Source organism: Mytilus galloprovincialis, chromosome 1 (genome assembly GCF_965363235.1).
Source record: "Mytilus galloprovincialis chromosome 1, xbMytGall1.hap1.1, whole genome shotgun sequence".
NCBI lineage: Eukaryota > Metazoa > Mollusca > Bivalvia > Mytilida > Mytilidae > Mytilus > Mytilus galloprovincialis.
The window spans coordinates 6,036,693-6,062,645 of NC_134838.1; the positions used below are offsets into that span (position 1 = coordinate 6,036,693).

The 25,953-nt window shown below is 33.1% G+C and overlaps 1 protein-coding gene across 2 annotated transcripts; it reads right to left on the minus strand.

The window, feature by feature from the left end:
- Positions 1 to 1,844: 1,844 nt before the first annotated feature.
- Positions 1,845 to 22,359, minus strand: LOC143063871 (organic solute transporter subunit alpha-like). 2 transcript variants are annotated; one of them, XM_076236302.1, is made up of 9 exons: positions 22,225 to 22,359; positions 19,961 to 20,025; positions 18,831 to 18,985; positions 16,232 to 16,305; positions 11,149 to 11,304; positions 8,547 to 8,661; positions 7,602 to 7,854; positions 5,321 to 5,469; positions 1,845 to 4,318 (listed from the first exon to the last, which is right to left on the minus strand). In XM_076236302.1, the coding sequence occupies exons 2-9, from the start codon at positions 20,007 to 20,009 to the stop codon at positions 4,313 to 4,315; spliced, it is 957 nt and encodes a 318-aa protein (XP_076092417.1). In that variant the 5' UTR covers positions 20,010 to 20,025; positions 22,225 to 22,359; the 3' UTR covers positions 1,845 to 4,312. The 2 variants fall into 2 exon arrangements, with proteins under 2 accessions (XP_076092417.1, XP_076092408.1); XM_076236293.1 differs by lacking the exon at positions 1,845 to 4,318 and adding an exon at positions 4,592 to 4,927.
- Positions 22,360 to 25,953: the final 3,594 nt, after the last annotated feature.

The following is a 25,953-nucleotide window of genomic DNA, read 5'->3' on the forward strand; positions in this document are numbered from 1 at the left end:
TAAATGTCTTACTATAAATGCAATTACATAGAAATTGTGCTCGAAGATAAGGGCAATCTAAAGAAAATACGATTGAAAGTAATAGAAACAACTTAAATTTTGGTTAATGATAATAAAATTGAGAATGGAAATGGGGAATGTGCCAAAGAGACAACAACCCGACCATAGAAAAAAACACAACAGCAGAAGGTCACCAACAGGTCTTCAATGTAGCGAGAAATTCCCGCACCCGGAGGTGTCCTTCAACTGGCCCCTAAACAAATATATACTAGTTCAGTGATAATGAACGCCATACTAATTTCCAAATTGTACACAAGAAACTAAAATTAAAATAATACAAGACTAACAAAGGCCAGAGGCTCCCGACTTGGGACAGGCGCAAAAATGCGGCGGGGTTAAACATGTTTGTGAGATCTCAACCCTATACCTCTAGCCAATGTAGAAAAGTAAACGCATAACAATACGCACATTAAAATTCAGTTCAAGAAAAGTCCGAGTCTGATGTCAGAAGATGTAACCAAAGAAAATAAACAAAATGACAATAATACATAGATAACAACAGACTACTAGCAGTTAACTGACATGCCAGCTCCAGACTTCAATTAAACTGATAATTAAACTGATAAAACTGTTATTATGACGACAATTATAACTCGTTCTTAAATTTTCTTCACACGGTACACCAACAATGATAATAAAACAAAATACCGAATCAACTTTATTGTATTCAGCGAAACAATGAGAACACGTTCTTCTCCGAGTCACTACATCAGATATCTCAGAAACATAACATTTAGAACAATTCTTCTAAGATTAACTTCATAAGGAATGCACGAAACATAACATTGAGAACAATTTTTCTAGGAGTAACTTCATCACGAATGCACGAAACATAACATTGAGAATACGTACTTCTAGGAGCAACTTTGTCGTGTACACCAGACACCAAATCAACGAGATCACGTTCTTCTTGAAGTCACTACTTCAGGTACATTTACATCAGAAACAACAAAAATTTGCAGTAACTTCTTCAAGGGTCAGCTGAATCCCGCCTTCGGGTGCAGGATTTTCTCGCTGTGTTGAAGACCCATTGGTGGCCATGGCTGTTTTCTGCCCTTTTGTTGGGTTGTCGTCCCGAAGACACATCCCCCATTTCAATTCTCAATTTTATCATCAGGTACACCAGATCCCAAAAACAATGAGAGCAAATATAATACTTCTTGAAGTCACTTCATCAAATACACATAAGACATCATAACTCTGAATTACCGTTGTAAAACCGTATTAAATTTTCATGGTCGAATTTATTGATAACCAATGATTCAATATAAAAAAAAGATGTGGTATGATTGAAACTGAGACAACTCTCCACAAGAAACCAAATGACACAAAAATTAACAACTATATGTCACAGTACGGCCTTCAACAATGAGCAAAGTCCATACCGCAAAGTCAGCTATAAAAGACCAAGAAATAACAAATGTTAAACAATTCAATGTTTGTTTTATCTATAATACTAAAATTACGAGGTCCAATTTATCAGCCGTCATCGGGTAAAAACGACAAATCAAAGAATTCAACTTTATATATAACTAATATAGGACAATGGTGTAGATTAAAAATTACACCACTCCAGACCCTTTTGTTTTTCACATAATTAATAATGCCAATAATTAACAAGTTCCGGGTCGAATCCGATACCGATACCAATAGTATATTCACCCGTTACCTATTACCTTATCTGTACGTTCCGCATCTGACAGGCGCACCACCAAACGGTGTATTTGATTTTGCTATATACACGGGTCATAATCACAGGGTTGGCACAACTAAATTCAGTCAAATTGTTACCTATTGTAGAATTTTAATCAGTAAGACTTTACTAAAAATCTGCACTTAAAATAAGGCGTATAGGTACAGTTTTCAATGTGTTAGCGGGCATGACGTAAAACAGCGAATCATAGAATTCAACTTTATTGGACAATGCTGTTGATTAGAAAATGCTCAATTCCAGGACATGAATATTACCAATAATAAGTTCCAGGTCGACGGGTTCAAACAAAAAGATTTGAAAGCAGATAAAATTGTGTATCTTATAATCGGCACGACTTTATCAGATGACAATACCAATACTAAAATAAGGCTTACACATAGTTATATACTTTAATTCAGTCACGGACCCGCTATATCACGGGTGTGTTCTAGTTCTATATATCATTCTATGTATTTCTTTATCTTTATACTTGCAATTTTAATTGTAGTATTTCAATTAAGTCAACGTTTTAAAAAAAAATGCTAAAACGTCTGATAGACAGAAATTGTGGCTACATACGGCTCAAAAATGAAATACATAAATATATCTCTCAATCAAAAAATATACTGTAAATTCCGAAATTATTGCGATTTTGTCATTTTAGTCTAAAATGCGATTTCGATATTTGCGATAAATCTTGTTAAATTTATTAAAAAAAAATCAAAATGCAAGTTTAAATTCTTGCGATTATGATTCTGGCGCATTTTTTGATTTTAATAAAAACATCGCAATGATTTCTGATTTATAATTTAATTAGTTTTCCAACGGACACCGAACAAAGAGGGATAATGCGGTACTTTTGAAAAGTCACTGTTGTATAATAAAAATGGTTGAAATGATCTTAAAATTACTTGAGGTAAAATATTAAGAAAGCTGTGAAAACTGCAAAATGTGTCATAAAATAGTTTGAATTAGTGGTCCGACACCCTAAATCGGCTCGCATATTTGTATGAAATTCGTGTTTAAATATAGACAGTTTGTGTTAATAAAGCGGGAGAAAACAACGAGTGTATAAAACAGTGAGTGTATATCTAAATACTCCAATAACCAACCTTGAGAAGTTTCTTGAAAATAAGTTCCGTTGTTAAAGAGAAGCAGAACTTCGAAAGGGTTTAAACGACGGACGACGGACGAAAGGTGTTTGCAATAGATCACATTGGCATTCGGTCAGATGATCTACTATCTGTCTGTTGATACATTAACAGTAACTTTTTGGAATTTTTGATCCTCAATGCTCCAACTTCGTACGTTATTTGACCGTGTAACTTTTTTTTATTCGAGCGTCACTGATGAGTCTTTTGTAGGCGTCTGGCGCAAATATCAAGTTTCAATCCTGGTATCTATGATGAGTTTATTTGTACGATGACAAATGGACAATGGATGGTTGTATTTTCACGGTAAATAGGTGTCATACCACCAATTAAAAGTCCCTATCTGTTCAACCAAATTTTGCAATTTTCACAGCTTTCTAAATATTTTACCTTAAGTTTAACTTCATAGAAACTAGGTATATCCTGAATCGTTCATATGTCACCTTTCTGCATGCCAATTTTCAACATACATTCAAAATCATATAAGAAAGAAGAGAGCTTCCGAAAGGAGGTACCACTAAAAATAACCCCTGGTTTTCTGGAAATCTTAAATTAGTATACTATGGAGCGCATTAATCCTCAATTTTTAATGCAAACTCATAAACAGGTAAATTTTGGCTTAAAATGGTCTTAATATATTTCTCTTTCAACAAAACTTTCATTTCTGCAAATTTGTTGGTTAGTTTAGGTGAACAATGACATCAAATGCACTATTTTTTGTCCGAGTAGGCCTACGTTCTAAATTTGAGGGAGTAATTGGTGGTATGACACCTATAAGGTTTCACAGATTAATTCATTTCAAACTTAATTGTTTAGGTAAAAATAACGAGACAGTTTTGACGACTAGCCATTCATGTTCATATATAATTTGTAATGAGTATTGATACGAATTAGACTTGAAAAAAACTTTAATATCAAGTGATTAAAACCTTAACCTTTGTAAAGACATGCATGTATCAAAACAAAAACAATAATACTGAAGTTAAATGCTAACTATCTAAATTCAGGAATTGTGTTAAATTCGATATTTCCTGTTTCAGAACTACATATATGTCTGAAATCACCAGAAGACTCGACAGGTACGTGTCAAACCACAAAGCTCGCGAGAATATAACAGTGTCGATGATTCTGAAAGAAACTCAAATGAAAAGATTGAGATGACAATTTTGATTTCAAATAAGTCAATCCATAGATCTCCAGATTTTACATATTCACTAACAAATATCACAGTCTAATTGTCTGTTGTAAATAACTGCCGTCTCCTGTTCGATCATAGATGTACTGTTATTGTTTACTATAATATAGTTTCAACATTTACTCTTCTGAGGATATGTCGAAGTTATGAAACATACACAAGTAAACACGTGCTACTTTAAACAAAGATACGAGTAGTTGGAATTCAATGTCTTTATACCTGAAAATAATAATAAGATGTGACTTTCTAAAGACTGATATTATTACTAAGATGATCAAATAACATAATAAAATTTATGCAAAACATTTCTATTTTTTTAATGAAAAGAAATCAATGTATGTTGGATGTTAGTACCACAGATGACAAACTTTTAGTACTGTGTGTGTTTTGCAAATGACAATGATTTTCATTAAACTGATCATTAATTTAAATATTTAAGGCTTAGAGTTAAGTACATTTTAGTCATATGCTGTCTCTGCTGCATAATTAAGAAAGAATAATTACTTCTTAATGTCAATCTGCCTAACTGTTTGATTACTTCTTGATGTCAATCTGCCTAACTGTTTGATTACTTATTAATGTCAATCTGCCTAACTGTTTGATTACTTCTTGATGTCAATCTGCCTAACTGTTTGATTACTTCTTAATGTCAATCTGCCTAACTGTTTCATTACTTCTTGATGTCAATCTGCCTAACTGTTACATTAATTCTTAATGTCAATCTGCCTAACTGTTTCATTACTTCTTAATGTCAATCTGCCTAACTGTTTTTTGGGGGGAGGGTTGTTGCCTGCTGTCCGTTGGCGTTTACAAAATTCTCTTCGTAGTCTTAAATTAAATGAATAACTAAAATAGTTTCGTACGTAGAGCGTTGTATCATGCAGTTATGAAAGTTTCGTACGTAGAGCGTTGTATCATGCAGTTATGAAAGTTTCGTACGTAGAGCGTTTTATCATGCAGTTATGAAAGTTTCGTATGTACAGCGTTGTATCATGCAGTTATGAAAGTTTTGTTCGTAGAGCGTTGTATCATGAAGTTCTGAAAGTCTGATAGGATCGCATTAATCTGGACACACACACACACACAACTTAAGAATAATTTAATTTTTTGATGTTAATTTACTGACATTTAGAGTACATTGTTACGTTGATTTATGCAAATGCGGTAAAAACAAATATAAGAATTGAATTTTGTATATTTTATGATATATTTTTAACTCACATTTCCAGTTGCTTTGTTGTCATCAGTTTTCTGAACCTCGTTTTCGAGTTCCAGTTTACTTAGAAGTTCTGGTTCTAATCGCCTGTAAGCAAATCTTGCTAATATTGAGACTAGAAACGCTTCATAAACTAGCATAGTGTGGTGAAGCCCTGAAATAGTTGTACATATTTATTAGAAGATGTGGTATGAGTGACAATGAGACAGCTATCTCGTCCAAGTTACAATTTGTAAAAGTAAACTGTTATAGGTCAAAGTACGGTATCCAACACGGAGCATTTGCTCGCACCGAACAACAAGCTATAAAGGGCCCAATAAAGGACATGTGTAAAACCATTCAAATAGCAAAACCAACAGTCTAATCTAAAAAAAAAAAACGAGAAACGAGAAACACTTATGAACCACATCGACAAACAACAACTACTGAACATCAGATATATGTCTGTAATATAACAGTGATAGTGTATGTAGAGCAACATCGATCCCCCTTCTCCCCGAAACAAAAAATAATACATAGATATATGTCTGTAATATAACAGTGATAGTGTATGTAGAGCAACATCGATCCCCCTTCTCCCCGAAACAAAAAATAATACATAGATATATGTCTGTAATATAACAGTGATAGTGTATGTAGAGCAACATCGATCCCCCTTCTCCCCGAAACAAAAAATAATACATATATATATATAAGTCGACAACAACCAAACTTCTGTACAATGCTTGTGATAAATGTTGATTTAGCAATGATGTGTTCCGTTTACAATGTACCATATATGTAGTTCCAAACATTTAATGACTAGTCTCCTATTACACTGTTCTGGATGTATCAATACACAGTGCTCAGAATTAGGACGTTAAATATTAATCTTGTCTGGTATTTTCATTTTTTGAAATACTTAAAATAATATATTTCAAACAAGTAAAATCCGATAAACTAGAACTCGTTTTTAATAAGGAACCTGCTGAAGCCCGCCTTGTGACAATACTATTATGATGGGCTTAAAATATATATATATGGGTTCGAATCCCGGCGAGGGAAGAACCAAAAATTTGCGAAAGCAAACTTACAGATCTAACATTGTTGGGTTGATGTTTAGACGAGTTGTATATATATATATAACTCGTCTAAACATCAACCCAAAAATGTTTGGTTCTTCCCTCGCCGGGATTCGAACCCATGCTACTGTGATATCGTGACACCACATCGCCTGCACTGCAGCTGTCCCGCTAGACCACACGACCACCGTGGCTCTCAAAAAAAGAGCTTTCGCTGGCCGTGTGTTACCTTTCCTCGTGGTATATTTTATTATTTTCTATATATATGTATATATATACAAGTCTAAACTGAAAACTACGTTCACACCTATCGTTGAGTTGGATAAAAACCGCAATTTTTATACGTGTGCATGTAAAACAGATGTCGTTGTAGAAGGGCCTAAATAAAGCACAAACAACATTTTCCAAAAGACCAAAAAAGTGAAAAAGTATATTTTAACAAAACGCATTATATTTATGATTATATATTCTCAAAATGTTTATGAAATTGAATACAATAAATACAGGGGAATATCTATTTAGAAAATCATGACCTTGGAAAAGGTTGTTTTAATGACCGCTACGTTGCATATAACATGTTTACATGCAGACCAGATGGTGACATGTTGCAATAACAAATAGTTAAAACACTGGATATACGGAGCACCTGAGATCACCCCTAGTTTTTTGGTGGGGTTCGTTTTGTTTATTCTTTAGTTTTCTATGTTGTGTCATGTGTGCTGTTGTTTGTTTGTCTTTTTCATTTTTAGCCATGGCGTTGTCAGTTTATTTTAGATTTATGAGTTTCACTGTCCCTTTGGTATCTTTCGTCCCTCTTCAAACATCAATATCCAGGTTGGTCAAAACATGTCAATTATAGTCAACTTAAGAGATATTCATCCATGTATCTTTAGAATGAAAGTTGTAATGGTCAAATTAAAAGAAACCTTGACACTGTTTATATTCTGTATATATACTTATGTATTTTACTGTATGAGGAAACCGTCCGTTATGGACACTGTTACAGACGGTCTTTAATAAACTGGTGTTCTAAATAACCATGTATTGTGTTACAGCCTCCGGTTGTTCGATTTTATCGCTGTGTTGAAGACCCATTTGTGGCGTTCGGCTGTTTTCTGCTCTATGGTCGTGTTTTTGTCTCTTTGAAACATTCCCCATTTCATTCTCAATTTTATCCCTTACAACCATACCACATCTTCTTATATTTTTAACCAAAGTATCTTACGATATCCCCTCACAAGAGAGTCCCTGGTTCCTGAACATTCTGGTATATCATTCCTGGCTAGGAGGCTAATAATACCAAACTGTAGATTAAGGAATATCAGAACAAGCTGCAGACCTATAAACTTTAAACCAATCCTATAGGCGGGAAGTTTCGGCCTGGTTGATCGATATATAATAGCGATTCCCCAGATACCAGCTATTGTTGATATCATACCAGTTAAGTTTGTGTAAAACACACCATTCTTTGGAGCACTCTGAAATAATAATTACTTGAACTTGGAAACCAAAAAATTGCATTTTTTTAATCGAAAATGATCCTAGTATCCAGTCACTTTTAAAATATTCAGACCTTTTAAGATCACTCAAATTACAACTAAATCTATGTATTAGTATAATTCATCGAACTCTTTCAAAGAAAAAACGTTTTCAGTGCCTATAGTTTACTAGTTTTGACAAACATATTTGAAGCTAAAGCTATGAAATATAAGTGTGTCTGTAAAAACAAATCCAAAACATAATGTTAAATATAAATTAACAAACGACACACGGTTTTAGAATGCACAAATCGGATTGATTAACATAAAGAATAAAAGATGTGGCAAATTGCCAATCGTACAACCATCCAAATGACGAGGATATTAACATCTACTGGTCATGTACTGGTCATCGTTTAGTATTTTAGTGATTTTACGTTTTTCTACTAAGCTATAAAAGGCACAGTGACGACAAAATGTTTAACAATCTGAAAGACAAAAATAATAGCTTGATTTATGATTACTTCAGTAAACGAACAATAATTATAATACACAGCCAGCAACCACAACCCAGGGGTTTACAAACTGATCAGTCCGGACTTCGGAAATGGACATGTATAATGTTGCGGGAGTAAGCGCTTAACTCCATTTAACCTTTGTTTGTTCACAACATTAACCTAACATATTTGTACCTCGTCTCCTGGTGTATACTGGTCATCGGTCCACAAAACAGCTGCTATAAACAGGGACACTGGTTTGATTATAGTAATCTGTAGTACCATGATTGTAGCTATCCGCAAGTACTTCCTGTGGAGAGAAAACTTCCGGTTAACAGTAAAACAGGTGTGAGACTCTCTTTCTAACGGTACACTGGCGGATCTAGAAATTTTCATAAGTGGGGGCCCACTGACTGTCTAAGGGGGGGGCGCCTACTCCAGTCACGCTTCAGGGATTCCCTATATAAGCAACCAAATTTTTTCCCAAAAAGGGGCTGCCCCCCCCCCCCCCTTCCCCCTAAATCCGCCTCTGCGGTAAACATGTTTATGATGTTTGTTTCAATCTTTACCTTTTTCTTTGTATTTTAAGATAACCTTTGATAGTGTTTAATTTTTAATGAATTGTAAGTCACAGTCCGACAAATATATGCCCCGCACGAAGTTGTCGGTGCCATATAGTTTCACCCTTGTCCGTCATTTCGTCATTTCGTCATTCCGTCATTTCGTCATTCCGTCATTTCGCAACAAACCATAATACGGAGTTTTTTCCTAAACGTCTTGAGATATCGGCTGATTTTTGGTATGTGAACTAATCATGATGAGTTACAGGTCAAGTTTAAATTTCGTTCCGCTCCGCTAATTTTGCCGAACTTTGGACGTTGATAAATTGTTGAAAATCACGGTTGTATGGAGTTTTTTTCTAAACGCCTTGAGATATTGGGCTGATTTTTGTTATGTTAGTTAACCATGATGAATTACAGATCTAGTTTAAGTTTAGTTCTTCTCAGCTCATTTTTGCTAAAATTAAGGGTTTAAGACGTTGAAAATTGTTTAAAATCTTTTTTCTATACGCCTTCAGATTTTGAGCTGATTTTTGATATGTGAGACTGCCATCATGTTTGTGTCCACATGTGTTGTTGAAATTGTTGAGACGGGCCATTCGTGTCGTTTTGACACATCTAGTTTATCTTAGATGTTCTAAGTTGTTTTTATTCTTTGATCGTTATTTATATTTTCAACAAAAATCCTTTTAATGTATTGAATTAATTGAAATCAATAAAAATAAGGCATCTTTATGACATTGAAACCATGCTTACAAATATAAGGTATGTCAAACATTGAACTGTCTCCAGGACAAGTTTGCAATTCCACTGTGTTCAAACGTTGTCACCTTAAATTTGGTCAAAATGAAGTTGATAACTTGGTTGGTATTGCTTCTCTGATATTTGTCCTAAAAAATTTGGCTCTAACACCACTGTTGAAAAAGTTTTGCTCCTGTTTTCAACAATTTACGCAGAGGAATGGCTGTTTTCCTTAAGGAAAATCAAAGTTCCCTACTGGACAAAGATTTTTCCTCAAGGGAAATATTTTCCCTTTTATGAAGAACACATTTTCTTTGAGGAAAAATCTTAGGAATTTTCTGCATAATATTTTCCTTTGAGGAAATTCCATTTCCTCTGAGGAAATTTGCGACTTCAAACTTTCATTTGAGGAAAACAAATCTATGAGGAAATTTTGTCAGCTAGCGTTCCAAATAACTATACGTGCATACAATCACCTTACACAGTTATTGTCGTTTTGTTACTAGAAGTGTCAATCTTATCCGTTCATTTCTCCGATTACCTCCATTTAAGAGCCTACCATTTGACTTTACTGTTCAACAATATTTATTATTTAAGAAATAATTCCTTCATGTCATGCGCTATGCTCATTTTAACATGGGTAGGCATTATATTTGTCGATATTTTACACTGAGCGTTAGCGAGGTGTAAAATGTGGTCAAATATAATGCCTACCCATGTTAAAATGAGCATAGATCATGACACGAAGGAATTATTTCGATTCTAATAGGTTAAATACAGTATTTTTATAGATCGAAGCGTACGAAAATACCGTAAAAATGTTTGGCTTTCCCCGTTTCCTCCCCGAGGAGTTTGTGCATTACATTTCATATTTGATAAGTTTAAAAACTACGAGCAGGGAAAATATATGTTGTTTTATAAAGATATATAATAAAAGTTTATGCTAGCTGCTTAAATGTATATATTTTAAAGGATACCGATGGAAATAACGTTAGTATACACAGTAAGTTCGTGCGCATGTGTCAAACATATTTTGTGCTCATTAGAACACGGCTTTGTTTACAAAGCGTAATAAGGCCTTGAAGGCATAAAACTTTGCTCAGTGCTCGGAGCACAAAAATCATGCTCGAAACATGAAATCCAGCAATTGGATTGGTTGATTGTCGAGTCTGAGTACAAAAATCATGCTCGAAAGTTTTATGACCGTGAGGCAAGGACGTCATATTAGAATAAACTATCGGTTAATTAGTAACAAATTCCTATTAATATATAAAAAAAAAGAAGATGTGGTATGATTGCCAATGAGACAACTCTTCTCAAGAGACCAAAGTGACACATAAATTAACAATTATGTGTAACCGTACGGCCTTCAACAATGAGCAAAGCCCATACCGCCTAGTTTGCTATTAAAGGCCCCTAAATGACATTGAATGTTAAACTAACGGCCTTATTTATATAAAAGAAGAAGATAAAATAAGGTTGAAAATTAAACAAACCTGTTAAATGGTAAATCGTTGAAACAAAACAGACAGCAGCAAGGTGGTACTCTAAATGGCATCTTTTCATCCGACATCACATATAGAAGGTTTTTTGTACCACCAAAGTAGGAAACAATCATGTTGACAAACAATAGAATGCAGAACGACAAATATCTACAATGTAATATAATGTAGTGTGACCAGTTACAATAGAAATTTCAAATTACTTTATTAATATGAACTATTTTTGGTATTTAAATGTTTTTTACATACGAATATGTGTTTGTGCTTTTTATCGGCGAAACGCCAACTCTGATTCAATAAAACTAGATACGTCTGCATACTGTATTGTACGATAATTTACTGCATCACATATCATAGAAAATAAAAGATGTGGTATGAGTGCCAATGAGACAATTCTCCATCAAAGTCATAATATGTAAAAAGTAAACATTTATAGTTCAAAGTACAGCCTTCAATACAGAGCATCCCGTTCACACCCAACAGCAAGCTGTAAGGGGCCCATGTTTACAAATCTCCAATATATATGTATTTGTGTATTATAGTGCATATACGGTAGCTTTCAACTTCTTATTTGCGGTCAATAAATACATTTGTTTTTGCCAACTTGTCTTTAAAGTGTTGATGATATTAAACTATGCCAAAACACTGGCTAATTCACATTTGGTACCAAGGGGATACAGTAGATAAAGTGCCTTGTTGCGATCGTTTTATAAAACATGTACTCCTATTTTTTTTTATCTTAATATAACTAAATAAACGGTATTCTAATTTTTACACATGATACTCTGACTGAGGATGCAGCATAAATATTCAACGTAGCAATGTTTGTATTGCACGAATCAATGTATAATAAATATTCAACGTAGCAATGTTTGTATTGCACGAATCCATGTATAATAAATATTCAACGTAGCAATGTTTGTATTGCACGAATCCATGTATAATAAATATTCAACGTTGCAATGTTTGTATTGCACGAATACATGTTTATAATCAGTCTATGGAAGAAGCGTATCGATAAAAACTTTTCTTATATCACATAGTGATATTATACAAATATAGCCTTTGTATGAGGTTGATACAAGGATTCATCATATACTTAGACTAAATAACATATGATTTTTACTGTATGATAATAGCATTAAATTAACGTAAATTCCATATTTCTTCGAATTGGTGCTTAGCGGGCTGATATGAAAAGTTTATCACATGCTTCTATTGTTATCGCATGCCTTTCCGTAACGTTATCGCATGGCATTCCGGTGATACTCGGCAAATTCCGGAAAATACGCCTCAATGCTACGTTTTCTGTGTGAACAAAACAATTATTTGGATACTGGAAAGTAAAATAATAATAAAAAAAAAAAAAAATTTATTAAATAAATGCATTGTAAAAATTTTCAAACATAATTTAGAAAGTTACTTTAAGACTTTCCCAAACAGTGTTCATTATGTATACTTTTGTCGATTCGTCCATATTAAAATGTGTTTCTTCTCTGTTGAGGCATATGATAGAAAGATTTCATATCGAATTAATTTGGGGTCCGATGTAGTATTGTATGTAAATAAGCAGTTTTAAGACCATTGATTAAATTCAAATTGTTTTTGCTAACATCTTACAAATTTCTCAATTGGTTTTAGAAGCAAAACTAATCAAATAAGGGTTTAATAAACAATGCCGTAATCAAATACCTAAGTATCAAAATGATTGTTTACATATATAACATTTAGACGTTACGCGAGATGTTCGTTCATGTAAGCGTAACACAACGTCGCGAGTATTTCGTACAACGTTCAAATGAAAAATCCGACTAAAACGTTGTTTTTAAGCAAGTGCGACATTCTTGTAAGACTCCGCAAAATCGACGGTGCTTTTTAACTACTGATCGAAAATTAATGTATTTCAGTTTTTTGAAAATTTAAGAAAAATAACATTTTAAAAAGTCATAAAATTCTACCATTATAAGAGCAGTGATAAACAAACAATTGACGTAAATTTGAGTTTAGTTCTTTTTTACGTCAAAAAATGGCGGTGCGACAAACTTGTAAGCCTTTGAAAAATCGCTCATAAATTACCATATATCATTTTTCAGGATATTTATCTTTAAATTCATAAAATTAAGCAAATTAACATTGATGTAGTAAATACAAATACTAAACTTTTTTTTCATTTTAGATAAATGTTTTTGATTCTCATTTTTGGAATCCCATTTTTTCCCCGCGGGACAGATTTGCCCTTGTAGTATAGAACGCGTTTTTTTTTCTATGACGTCATCATAACGTCATAAAAAATGCATAAAAGACTGAAGGAAACATTCTGTTTAATAATAGAAAAATCCGTTTTTCAAAATATTAAATAGTTTTGACGAAAATCATAGTTTAGTGGTTACAATAAATGAAATATGTTACGCGGGACAACCTAAATATCGCCGGTTTTTTTTAAATGAAGCTTCGCATGCAGCATGAAACATAGTTTTATTTTTTTCGTTTTTATTTTAAAAATCGTTATTTTTTAAAATACGTACAATAGCAATGAATATAATATCACACAATTATATATTTTGGACTTGAATCTTGCCAACTACACCGAATTTCCAAAGAGGTACGAACATCGCGCGTAACGTCTTCGCAAATTTCATAATGAACGCACCGAAATAATATATATCCGATATGCTCGCAACGCACACATGGAAGACTTTCTTTATTGATAACAATGAAACTAACTTGTGACAAAGATGAATCATACTGTCCTTGTTCAGATTGATTCGACAAAATCTGACCTGTACCTTTGAATCTCTTTTTTTTTTATATACAAGTTAGACCGTTGGTTTTCCTGTTTGAATGGTTTAACACTAGTAATGTTTGTGTACCTATATAGCGTGGTGTTCGCTGTGAGCCAAGGCTCCGTGTTTAAAGCCCTACTTTGATCTATAATGGTTTACTTTAAACAAATTATTACTTTGATGGAAAGTTGTCTCATTCGAACTCATGCACCATCTTCCTATATCTATAAATCTTTAAAATTTGCCCATATAAATAACTGCATCCCAGTCCTCAAACTGAACGATCTAAATTTATAAATATAGAAAAGATATTTACAAATTTCTAACGTCCAAAGACATTTACATCTTATTTATTTGTGTCCTAAACATTTTTTTAGTACTCATTGAAGAAATGAATTTATAACAAGCGATACGGTTTGTTATTTTGTTCGCGTATTTATATGATCGGTTACTAGTAAAAAACGAAAGTCAAATCTCTGTGGCAACAATACATCGGAATGCCCTCATGGTCATCGCGATGTAAAAGAGTGTCCACGCGGCCAGCTGAATATTATGTTCATAGAGATATCGGTTTACCAACGGGAAAAGTCTCTGATATCCAAAAAGAACTGTTTTCCTTCTCAATATTTTTTTTCTATGTTAATAATAAATTCATTTTCTGTTTGACAAGATTTTTTATTTTCGTTGTATCTAAAGTTGTCCAATTTATAGTCTGAGGCTACTCAGTTGGTATCTTCAAAGTTCGGGACATCAGCATTTGTACATTTTAATTTGTTTGGATTATTTATTCTACCATTTGAATATTCATAGTAATTTGGAGCTGTATTGGATTGGAATTGTTTGAATGAATGTTTCTTTTAAGTAATGATATTTTTTGTCTATTTCGATATTACTAAGGTGGATAGGTTATAGCAGTGTGACCAGTATATTAGAATCTAATAGGTCGGTAAACGTTTTTGCAACCGCATTTAAATTTCGCCATTGCATCATCACTTCAAATAGAATTATAAAAAAGATGTGGTATGATTGCCAATGAGACAAATGTCCACGTGACAAGAGACCAAAATAACACAGACATTAACAACTATAGGTCACCGCACGGCCTTCAACAACCAGCAAAGCCTATACAACATAGTCAGCTATAAAAGGCACCGATAAGACAATGTTAAACAATTCAAACGAGAAAACTAACGGCCTTATTTATATAAAAAAAAATGAACGAAAAACAAATATTTAACACATAAACAAACGACAACCACTGAATTACAGGCTCCTGACTTGGGACAGGCACATACATAAATAACGTGGCGGGGTTAAACATGTTAGTTAGTCGGTTAAACCATGTGATTGAAAGCAATTATACTGAACAGGTTGTTAACACTTTCAACTATCAATAGGGTCAAGCAACATTATCGGAATGATAAGTTCATGTTAGCGTTAATTTTGTAACAGTTACGACATTTTAGTGATGTTGATCCTAAAACATTAAACCGGTCATGATCTAAGTTTGTGAATTATGTTTGCAGTTTTCTTGACATGCATTGTGACGTTTCATCGTATTCATTTTATATTAGAAAACTATAGCAGTTATATTAGAAAAGTATCGCATTCATAAATTTTTTTTATTAAAAAATTATTGCTATGACATAAGACAAATATCGCATTGATATAATAAAATATAGCAATGTCTTTGACTTATAGGTGATTTTGACTTAGCAAACAATTGAATTCATCTCAATTGCAGTCCACTGAATTTGCTACATGATATTTATAGAATGTGTACATCTATGCATTTATGTTTAATTTATTCAACAATTCAATTTTCTCGTTTAAATACACCTTGCTTGTTATTACATAAAATAATTTATGGAAATTATACACCAGACGTATTTCGTGTTAAATGTCACCCAGTTTTAAGAAAAGAGTCATTACTTCATACCGAGAAATCGGCCTTATTTCGCACAAATGCTAACATTTGTCTGAAATTTCCCACAATGCAACTCGTTGATATAAGAAAAGTTTTTATCGAATCGCTTCTTCCATAGACTGATAATTGTAATGCACGAATCCATGTATATAAATATTCAACGTAGCAATGATTGTAATGCACGAATCAACGTAGCAATGTTTGTAATGCACGAATCCATGTATATAATTCATGTTAGGATAACCTCTACTGCAAATAAATACACAAATTTTATCAAGTTTTGATTTAAAATGGTTATCAAATATAATATTTCTGTAAAATAGAAACATATATAGATTGAGTACTTCAATACTATGTTTATACTTACGTGGCCGCCACAAGTTCGCAAAGAAATGTTGCCCTTGGTATTAAAACCGCGAATGAGGAGGTAATACATACTACCTAAAAGTAAAATTATGCACTGTGAAAGGTAACTCTAAAAACAGTTCAATATTAATCATACTATGTCACGGGTAGCTACTAGAACAAAAACAAAACGTAAATCATACTATGAAAAGGGTATCACAAACAAGAGTATAATGTTAACCATGTCATATAAAGGATAATACTAACAAGGGCCTGATGGTTATCATACATTTTAAAGGATAACTAGAAATCATAACATGTAACGGTTAACCCAAACAGGACAAACTGAAAATCATATCATGTAAAAGGAAACCCGAACAGCAGCAAATGTAAATCATACTTTGTAAAACCAAACAGAGAGCATAATGTAAAGAATGCCATGTTAGGGATGTCAAAAGCAGGAGCATGCGTTTTAATTCATTTCTAAATGGCTTCACTCTATCCTTAGCTATCGACTTGTTATTGAAAATATATGTATCACTTTTCAAAAGGAACTCTACAAAAAATAAACGTTATATACATGAACGGGTTTTCAGTTTTCGGATGCAAATATCACGTGAAATTACTTTCACTTGAAATTCACCAGCTTGATTAGAATTTTTTTAAACTATGTATCCCAATTTCCATGGAAAAAATCTTCAAAACTTTGAGAAAAACTATTTGTTATGAACATCGCCAAGCATTTATTTTGGAACAAAATCATGTTAAAAATCAGCAAGCTTGAATGGATTCCATTTTAAAGGGTGTCTATACCGTCATTTTAAAATTACTTATAGGGGTCCTAAGTTATACATATCTGAATGGAATGTGACATTCTCGTTATTACTGTATCTTCTTAAAAACGTTACCTTTTTTTCCAGAAGTAAAGACGTTAAGCACGTTATTGCGTCAATGCATTGAAATGCGACAGAGCAATTTGATAAATAGCTCTTCTATGAAATCTAAATAGTTCAGCTTTATGAAATTTATATCCATAGATGAGGCAGGTATTACTGTTTCCAAAAATATAAAAAAATATTCTTTAACTTTTCATAATAGTTTCAAATAATGATACAAATTTGCCAAAACGTCAAAAATATGCGTGTCAGACGTAACAAATTATTCGCAAAATAACTTTTGCTGAAATTTTTGTGGACTAAAAAAGAGTTTAAAATCCGCGAAAATTCGCATGAATGATAAACGTCATATATAATTTATTATGTCATTGCTGTTTTTTGTTTTGATGGAACGGTCAAAGCTGATTTTTTCAAAAATGAATAATCCTCGCCATGGTCAGGTTTCGGAAAATGGTAAGTTATCAAAAGTTATCGCTTTTTAAAATATCAGATGATATAAAATTTTGTTTTCATAAATTATTCCTACAAAAGTGCTTAGATAGACCATTTCAAATCCGGAATTTTACAGCACTCACACCACAAATAAAAACGCATTGGCTTCGGGAATATGTCTTGCAAGATTGTCCAATGTCGAATTTCGCCGCTTTTTACCAAAACACTGTCAGTTTCAACGTCATTATATTAAATATTTTATTTGTAGCATACCAAATAGTGCTTTTGCGTAATTGTGCTTTCACCCCACAATACGATAACATACTTTTTGATAAGCTGTTAAGTCGAAATGACTTCGTTTTTTAACAAATCAAATGTCTTGCAAGTTTGTCCACTGAACAATTTTCTTACGTTTTGAACGTTTTCGACGCTATACATACATTTTGTGTATATGTATTTTTAAATTATTTCTAAAAGTTTGTTCTTTGTTTTGGTTTTTAACACCACTACATCATGTACATGTATAAACGACATTTGTTGTATTTTATTGACCTGTCATCATAGGTAGGAGAAGCCGGACATCAGGCGACCTTAAGTTAAAATATTTGCAATAACTGTCGATTAGGATCGGACTCGAACAAATCTCGCCACGAGCTTATCTTAAAATCGCCGCAGGCTTTTTATCACTTTATATGAACTCATTAGGCCAATCACCCTCCTTGGCCATCGAAATTGAAAGCAGTTCGTATTATCATATGATATATGAACGATATTTCATTGTTTTTAAATAACAAGTACGGTTCGATTTCATGTTTTAAGATCAGAGGACAAAACAAAATAACCAAATTACAAATTTCGAAAATAGATAGAATCATAGAAACCACGATAAGAACTGTAATATATAATAGTAGTTATAATCAAATAGAAAATGAATAATTATCTAAAATAATAATATTTTTGCTTGAGTAACTACCAGTAGTAAATATTTCATACATATTCAAGACTTTGAAGTATCCATATCGATCAAAAATGATTACAAACAAGACGAACAAAGTATACTCGATTACCGACGTAAAACGTCAAATTTTGACGTTACCAATTGGGACGCAATATTGTGCGTAATGTCAAAGTATTCATTCTCATTTTTCCATAGACACATGTCTGTTGTTTATTTGACATCTAAATGCCTCTAGTTGTTTTTTTTTTTTTTACCTCTAAATGCCTTTAGGTTTGTTTGGTGGTTTTTTTTATTGATATCACTAACATTAACTACTGAAGAATATGATAACTTACTGGATAAAGTCCTAGTAAACAAATAAATTTTGTTCTCTGTGTTTTATGTGGGTAGTGATGTAAAATAAACCATATCTCTTCAAAATATATACCAATAACAATAACAGCAAGGGCACATCCAATCAGTCCAGGCACCAATTCTCCAACAGTTAGCTCTGTAATACAATATAACAATATGCATTAAATAGTTTCGGTATATATATATGCAATATAAGTGTTAACGTAAAAAAAACTCGTGTGTCATATTCTTGGAACATGGCCGTATATACTAGACTGAGCCTTTCTTAATAATTTTGTAAATAACAAATATAAAAACGGTTAACTCAAGTACATCTTCTTGGCGCTCGACTTTAATGACTAAGAACGTGATTTATTTAATTTTTAATTTTTGGAACTTAAAGGTTGTTTAGGACTTTTTGTAAACTATAAATATATTTAACATTTTGATGTTTCCTTTCAGGTATAAACAAACGATATAAACCAAAAGCAACGAAATATCTGTACAAAACAAACAAGAATGAAATCATATATTCGTTTTATCGTTCCATACCTACGAAAAAGTTTTGTATGTAAAACATGCTTCAGCTTGATGGGTGAACACTTAGAAATTGAGAATGGTCATGTGCACCTTCAAGAGTGTCGCAGCTTCAAATAGTACATTTCTACTAACAATTGAATTTGTTTTAGTTATTCTACATTGCGTAGTATTTTCATTGCAATCCGTTCTTATAAACCGTCTGTTTTGAATTAAGTCCAGTGAAACACTAGCATACTTCAAGCAACGTGCAACTACACCCTTTGAAACTTCTCTAAGGAGATGTTCGTCTTGTTCCATTTGAAATATAGTCTGGACATCTATGTATAAAAAGGAACTGGACACTTGGTTGTTGTCTCTATGACACATTTCCCATTTCCATTCTCAATTTTATTTTTACTTAAATGGGTTATTTTTAAAATCGTTGAAGTTATTTTGTTAAAAGTAATATAGAAATGGAAATGTTGTGAAATCCGCCTTGTAGTAAAACCTACAACTAATTTTCTTAAGTCTGAACCATATTTCATACGGTTTGATGAATTGTTTGTAAATAGTAACAATGTAAATAGTACCACGCAAAAATAGAGTAACTCACCATCATATAAAACTCCTGTTGTGGGAAACTCGTTAGAACAATTTGACATCCTGCTATATCTGCCCCTGAAACCACATAATGTGTGTTATATGTCAAATACTATATCGTGTACGGGTGCACTAAAATATTTATTCCTGATGAAATATTTCAAAACGTTCAAAATCAAGGATTCACAATGATTAAGTTTTACTGGTCGAATATTTAGAAACAAATAAAATGGCATGAGAAACTAAATCAGGAACTGTAAATTTATGAATCTGTGTATTCAGTGTGTATCGTTTTTCATTTGTTTCAATTTGATTCGAACTTAAGTCAGGAGCCTCAGGCCTTTGTTAGTCTTGTGTGATTTTTAATTTTAGTTTCTTGTGTATAATTTTGAGTTTAGTATGACGTCCATTATCACTGAACTAGTATATTTGTTTAGGGGCCAGCTGAAGGACACCTCCGGGTGTGAGAATTTCTCGTTGCATTGAAGACCTATTGGTGACCTTCTGCTGTTGTCTGTTCTATGGTCGGGTTGTTGTCTCTTTGACACATTCCCCATTTCTATTCTCAATGTTATCAAACATGGTACAGGAGAACATATTTCCTTGTTTTAACCAGAAATTGTCGTTAAACAGTTGCCATTCTTTGTTGGGGTGTCATGTTGAACTGTCTTTGTATCGTTATGTTGCCGTTTCATTGACAATATATTATCCTCAGAACTAAGTTGCTTATTACTGTTTTGGTATGGACTTACATTTGTATAGTATTGGTTTTGTAATTGAAATTTACAAAAACTTTATTTAGGATATATAAAACCGCTGTCAATTCAACACTTGTATTTGAATCGGGTGTGCACCCTTTTATATAAGAAGCCTATGGCTTCAGGTTGCAAGTAACATCTAAAAGTTTACTCAGAGATTTATATAGCTCGAACGGCAATTTCACAGTGGGTTTAGAATTACATCAAACAGTTACTTGTTAACAATTATAAATAAGAAATCTACCTACTGTTAAAAATGTTAAAAAAAAAACAACAACGTAATAGTCGCCTAAAATTTACAAATTTGGCATAATACAACTCCCTAAGAAGCTATGATTTGTACTTCATGTCATTCAGATGTCGAAGACGATCTTTTCTTTTCTGGAACTATTGAAATAGTTTCTCTTTTGTGATGATGTTAGATTATAGAATAATTGTTAAGCTCAATTGAGATATGTATTCAACAATAGAAATGCTTTGTTGAGTAACGAATAACTGTGTATAGTATTATCACCTTGTTCGTGTGAGTCCTGGTTTCACAAATATGTAATTGTTTGATTGTTGTTTGCTCAATTTTCAGTGGCAAATATTTCATGCTTGTTCAGTACCAGAACAATTGAATAATTAATACAATAGGTAGGTTTTGTAATATGTGTATAGCTTCCTATCCAACTGTTTCCCAACTTTTGACAAAGATTATTGGTGGGATTTGTTTTATACAGCAGACTACATACGGACATCTTTCAAAAAGAGTTGTTCCCATGGTTCTTTAACACACAGAGAGCCCAGTAAACCCTTCGGGATAAAAATATATTACTCGAGATATTACTGTTACAATATTTCCATGCTATCTTAATCTTATCGGTATATATGGATATATAAGTATATAACTGTATAAGTGTTGATAATATGCATTCGTGTATTTATGTTTTAATAAAATTTTGATATATTGAACTATGGATAAGAAACATATAAAACATTCGTATTCGTATCGTGTACCCCCTCCCCCGACCGTGCGAGACCCTAATGTGTAGTAAAGGTCGTAACCCCCCCCCCCCCCCCCCGGTTCACGTTGTATAACCCCAGGTATCAGCCCTACTTTATTTTTAAACGAGTATATACAATAGGAAGCTTTTGGTTTACTACTTTAGCCAAGTTTCTCTGGTGGTTTAATTCATTAATAGTATATTTTATGTTCAACATAAATTTTCGTTAAATTTGTTTGTCTTCTCTTCTAATTTTCTCAATCAACTAATACATAGTACTTGGAATGAACAGGCAAGGGTTCACTCATATTTATTTCTTATATATACCTGCACAAATGAAAATTTCAAGAAGGGTACTGCCTTCCCTAAAAATAATAAAATAGTATCAGACTAATTATTTTATGGTGTATAGGTGTTGCAATTTGTGCTACCCCTTTTCTAAACGTACGTTTGATATAGAACTACAAAATACTATGAATTGAATTGAATAAATTTCTCAATGGGAAATTAAAAAAAGATAACAAACTTCTTACCCCACTGTTATCGCTGGTTTGATAGCCTAGAATGACAAGATATAAATATCCCACAGCGTTTTATGTGTAATGTCCAACATTCCACATTGTCAACTATAAACATTGAACATGTTAATTTTTAAATGGAAACCAGTTATTAACGGAACGTTTTATAGGGTCAATATATGGAGTGTGCATTTATATATTATTAGCTGTATAGATTTTTTACAAAATATTTACATAATCAAAATATTTACATAATCTAGTGACATGTTTTTTGCAAAAAGGAATTATAGATTTTTTTAATTTTTTTTGTTGTTTGCATCCAATTTCCTTTTTCTCAATTAGTAAACATACTACATCGCATATGGAGTGAACTTAAGGGGTTCACTGATAATTATTTATTATAAATTCCTACAAAAAGTTCAGAAAACCTTTTATATCGAACCTTTTTAATTATTTGAACTTTTCGCTTCGGATAGATTTTCAATAAAATATTTACGTAATGTTTTTTAAACTTGTATTTGTTAATCGAACTAGGATGAAAATAAGGTTTATTCTTGATCATTTCCAGGTTCTTGTTTGTCAATATTTCAGGGTGGAAAAGAAAAGATTTTTAAAAAGGTCCTCTTGGTGAGTGTTCTCCAATACAAATTATCAATAAAAACAAAAGTTACATTAGTTATTTGTGCATGAGAAATCACAAATAGTCATACATAAAAAATCAAACAAAAACAACACTCCAATGAAAATTCAAAACGGAAAGTCCCTTTTTAAATGGCAAAATCAGTTGCTCAAACACATCAAATGATTGGAAAACAACTTGAACTGTCATATTCCTGACTTGGTACAGGCGTATCCTTGTGTAGAAATTAAACCTGGTGCACAGCTAGCTTAACCTCTAACTTGTGACACTAATAACTAGAGGCTCCCAAGAGCCTGTATCGCTCACCTGACTCTACTTGTGTTTTTAAAATCATATAAAAACAGATAAAATTTGGCTACAAAGTAACAACACTTGGCCAGCACCTCATAAGGAAAGGACTATTCATGCTATGATTGATTTCATTCAATTGCGTGGTTCTCTAGAAGTAGACTTTTGTATGCATTTCCCATAGGGTCCTATGTTAAACTAAGCCCCCCACTGGCAGCCATCTTGGATGATGGATCGGAGACAAAGTAACAACACTTGGTCAGCTTCTCATAAGGAACATTCATGTTATGTTTGCAATGGTTTCATTCCATTCAGTGGTTCTCTAGAAGAAGTTCAAAAATGTAAAAAATTAACGACGGCGACGACGGACGTTTTGTATGCATTTCCCATAGGGTCCTATGTTAAACTAAGTCCCCCCGCTGGCGGCCATCTTTGATGATGGATCAGCTACAAAGTAACAACACTTGGTCAGCACCTCATAAGGAACATTTATGCCATGTTTGGTTTCATTCCATTCCGTGGTTCTCTAGAAGAAGTCATTTGTATGCATTTCCCATAGGGTCCTATGTTAAACTAAGTCCCCCCGCTGGCGGCCATCATGGATGATTGATCAGCTACAAAGTAACAACACTTGGTCAGCACCTTATAAGGAACATTCATACCATGTTTGGTTTCATTCCATTTAGTGGTTCTCTAGAAGAAGTCATTTGTATGCATTTCCCATAGGGTCCTATGTTAAACTAAGTCCCCCGCTGGCGGCCATCTTGGATGATGGATCGGCTACAAAGTAACTACACTTGGTCAGCACCTCATAAGGAGCATTCATGCCATGTTTGATTTCATTCCATTCGGTGGTTCTCTAGAAGAAGTCATTTGTATGCATTTCCCATAGGGTCCTATGTTAAACTAAGTCCCCCGCTGGCGGCCATCTTGGATGATGGATCGGCTACAAAGTAACAACACTTGGTCAACACCTCATAAGGAACATTCATGCCATGTTTGGTTTCATTCCATTCAGTGGTTCTCTAGAAGAAGTTCAAAATGTAAAAATTATCGACAACAACGACGGACGACGACGACGGACGACAGACGACGGACGCCAAGTGATGAGAAAAGCTCACTTGGCCCTTTGGACCAGGTGAGCTAATAACTGCATTGAATGATAAAAATTTATTTTTTAGGCGAAAGAAAAATGGGAACATGCATGTTTATAAGCAAGTAAAAACCGATAAAGTCACAGACTTCCCAAATAAGCATTTATTAACATCCATAATTCACGTACTAATTTCGTGCATATGCACTTTAAATCCAGTGAACCTCTTGAACTTTAAACTTCTCAAACAAACAATGTATCATCAATATATAAGCTTCAATTGATTATTTGAATTGCTTTTTTATTAATAGAAAAATTCAATAATGCTCGGTTTTGAATTGTGCTGTTTGGCTGTTGCGATGCAACACTAAGTGTGCCGTTTGTAATGGAAGTTTGATTTTAAAATAAAATAGCATTGATTAATTTTAATTGCTTTTATTGAGAAAACATGACAGATTCAACATTTTTTTTTCTTAGTTTGTACATTTGTGATATAGATCAATTGACACAGTAACACACATATAATAGTTATACGACATTATGTTGCAAGTTGAAAACCTCATCGAAATCGTTAATTTCGGGAAACTAGAAATTTTAGCTGATGAAAACAATCATTTACGGGGCACGAATTTGAAACATATCATCAAAATAAATAAGTTGTGTACAAACAACTTAAACTAATATACGCCAATGACTTACTTTAAAAAATAACCAACCAGCACATTTCTTAAAAAAAGGAACATACAAAACAAAACAAATATTTCTTTTTCTACGTAAAACCAAAATGGCAAAACAAGGTCTTTTAAGTGTTTGAGCTTTTGATTTTGTCATTTGATAAGGGACTTAAAGATTCCTTAAAATTTCTTCTAGAAGTACCCGTAACCCTGAATCTTAAGATAATTCTAAATCTTCTTATTTGCATGGACATTTAGCAGACTACACTTTTCTTTGTGATTATCTTAAGCTAAATTGCATGAATTCATGGGATTAGACAGGGAACAGGGGGGAGACAGGGTAAAGGAGAGATCATTTTAAAATGGAAACATATAGACTCCTATGAGTCACACAATTGGCCAGATATGTCATTTTGATACTTATTCTAACAATAATTTATGTTTAGTTTGGGATGAAATTGGTTAATTTGTTCTCAAGTGATGATCGTTTGAACTAACACTCAAATAATGGGTAAATAAAGGCAACAGTAGTAAATCGGTGTTCAAAAGTCATAACTCGATTGAGAAAACACAAAGCCGGGTTACAAACCCAAACCGATGGAAACACGCCAACACACATAGAACTATTTAATAACAACTGCCATATTCCTGACTAGGTGCAGGACATTATATGGTGGGTTGAACCTGGTTTAGTGGCATGCTAAACCTTCCGCTTTAAGACAATGTTAAAAGATATCGATAGAACACTACGTGACAGAAATACATCACATACATACGCACTAACATTCATAACAGAGAAACACACACACACAAATAATATAATAGTTGATACAACATGCAAACTGCAGTGCAATGAACATATTCAATTAACGATAAACACCACGGGATATCAAAAACAGTGACGCGCTTACGTAACTAACATGCAATCTCGAATTTTATACAACTATTTTTATCAATATTCATCCAAATATTTTCCTGACAATGATGGTATGAAAAGACAATTTTATAATTATTGGACTATAAACAACAAGACATAACAGACTATCTGC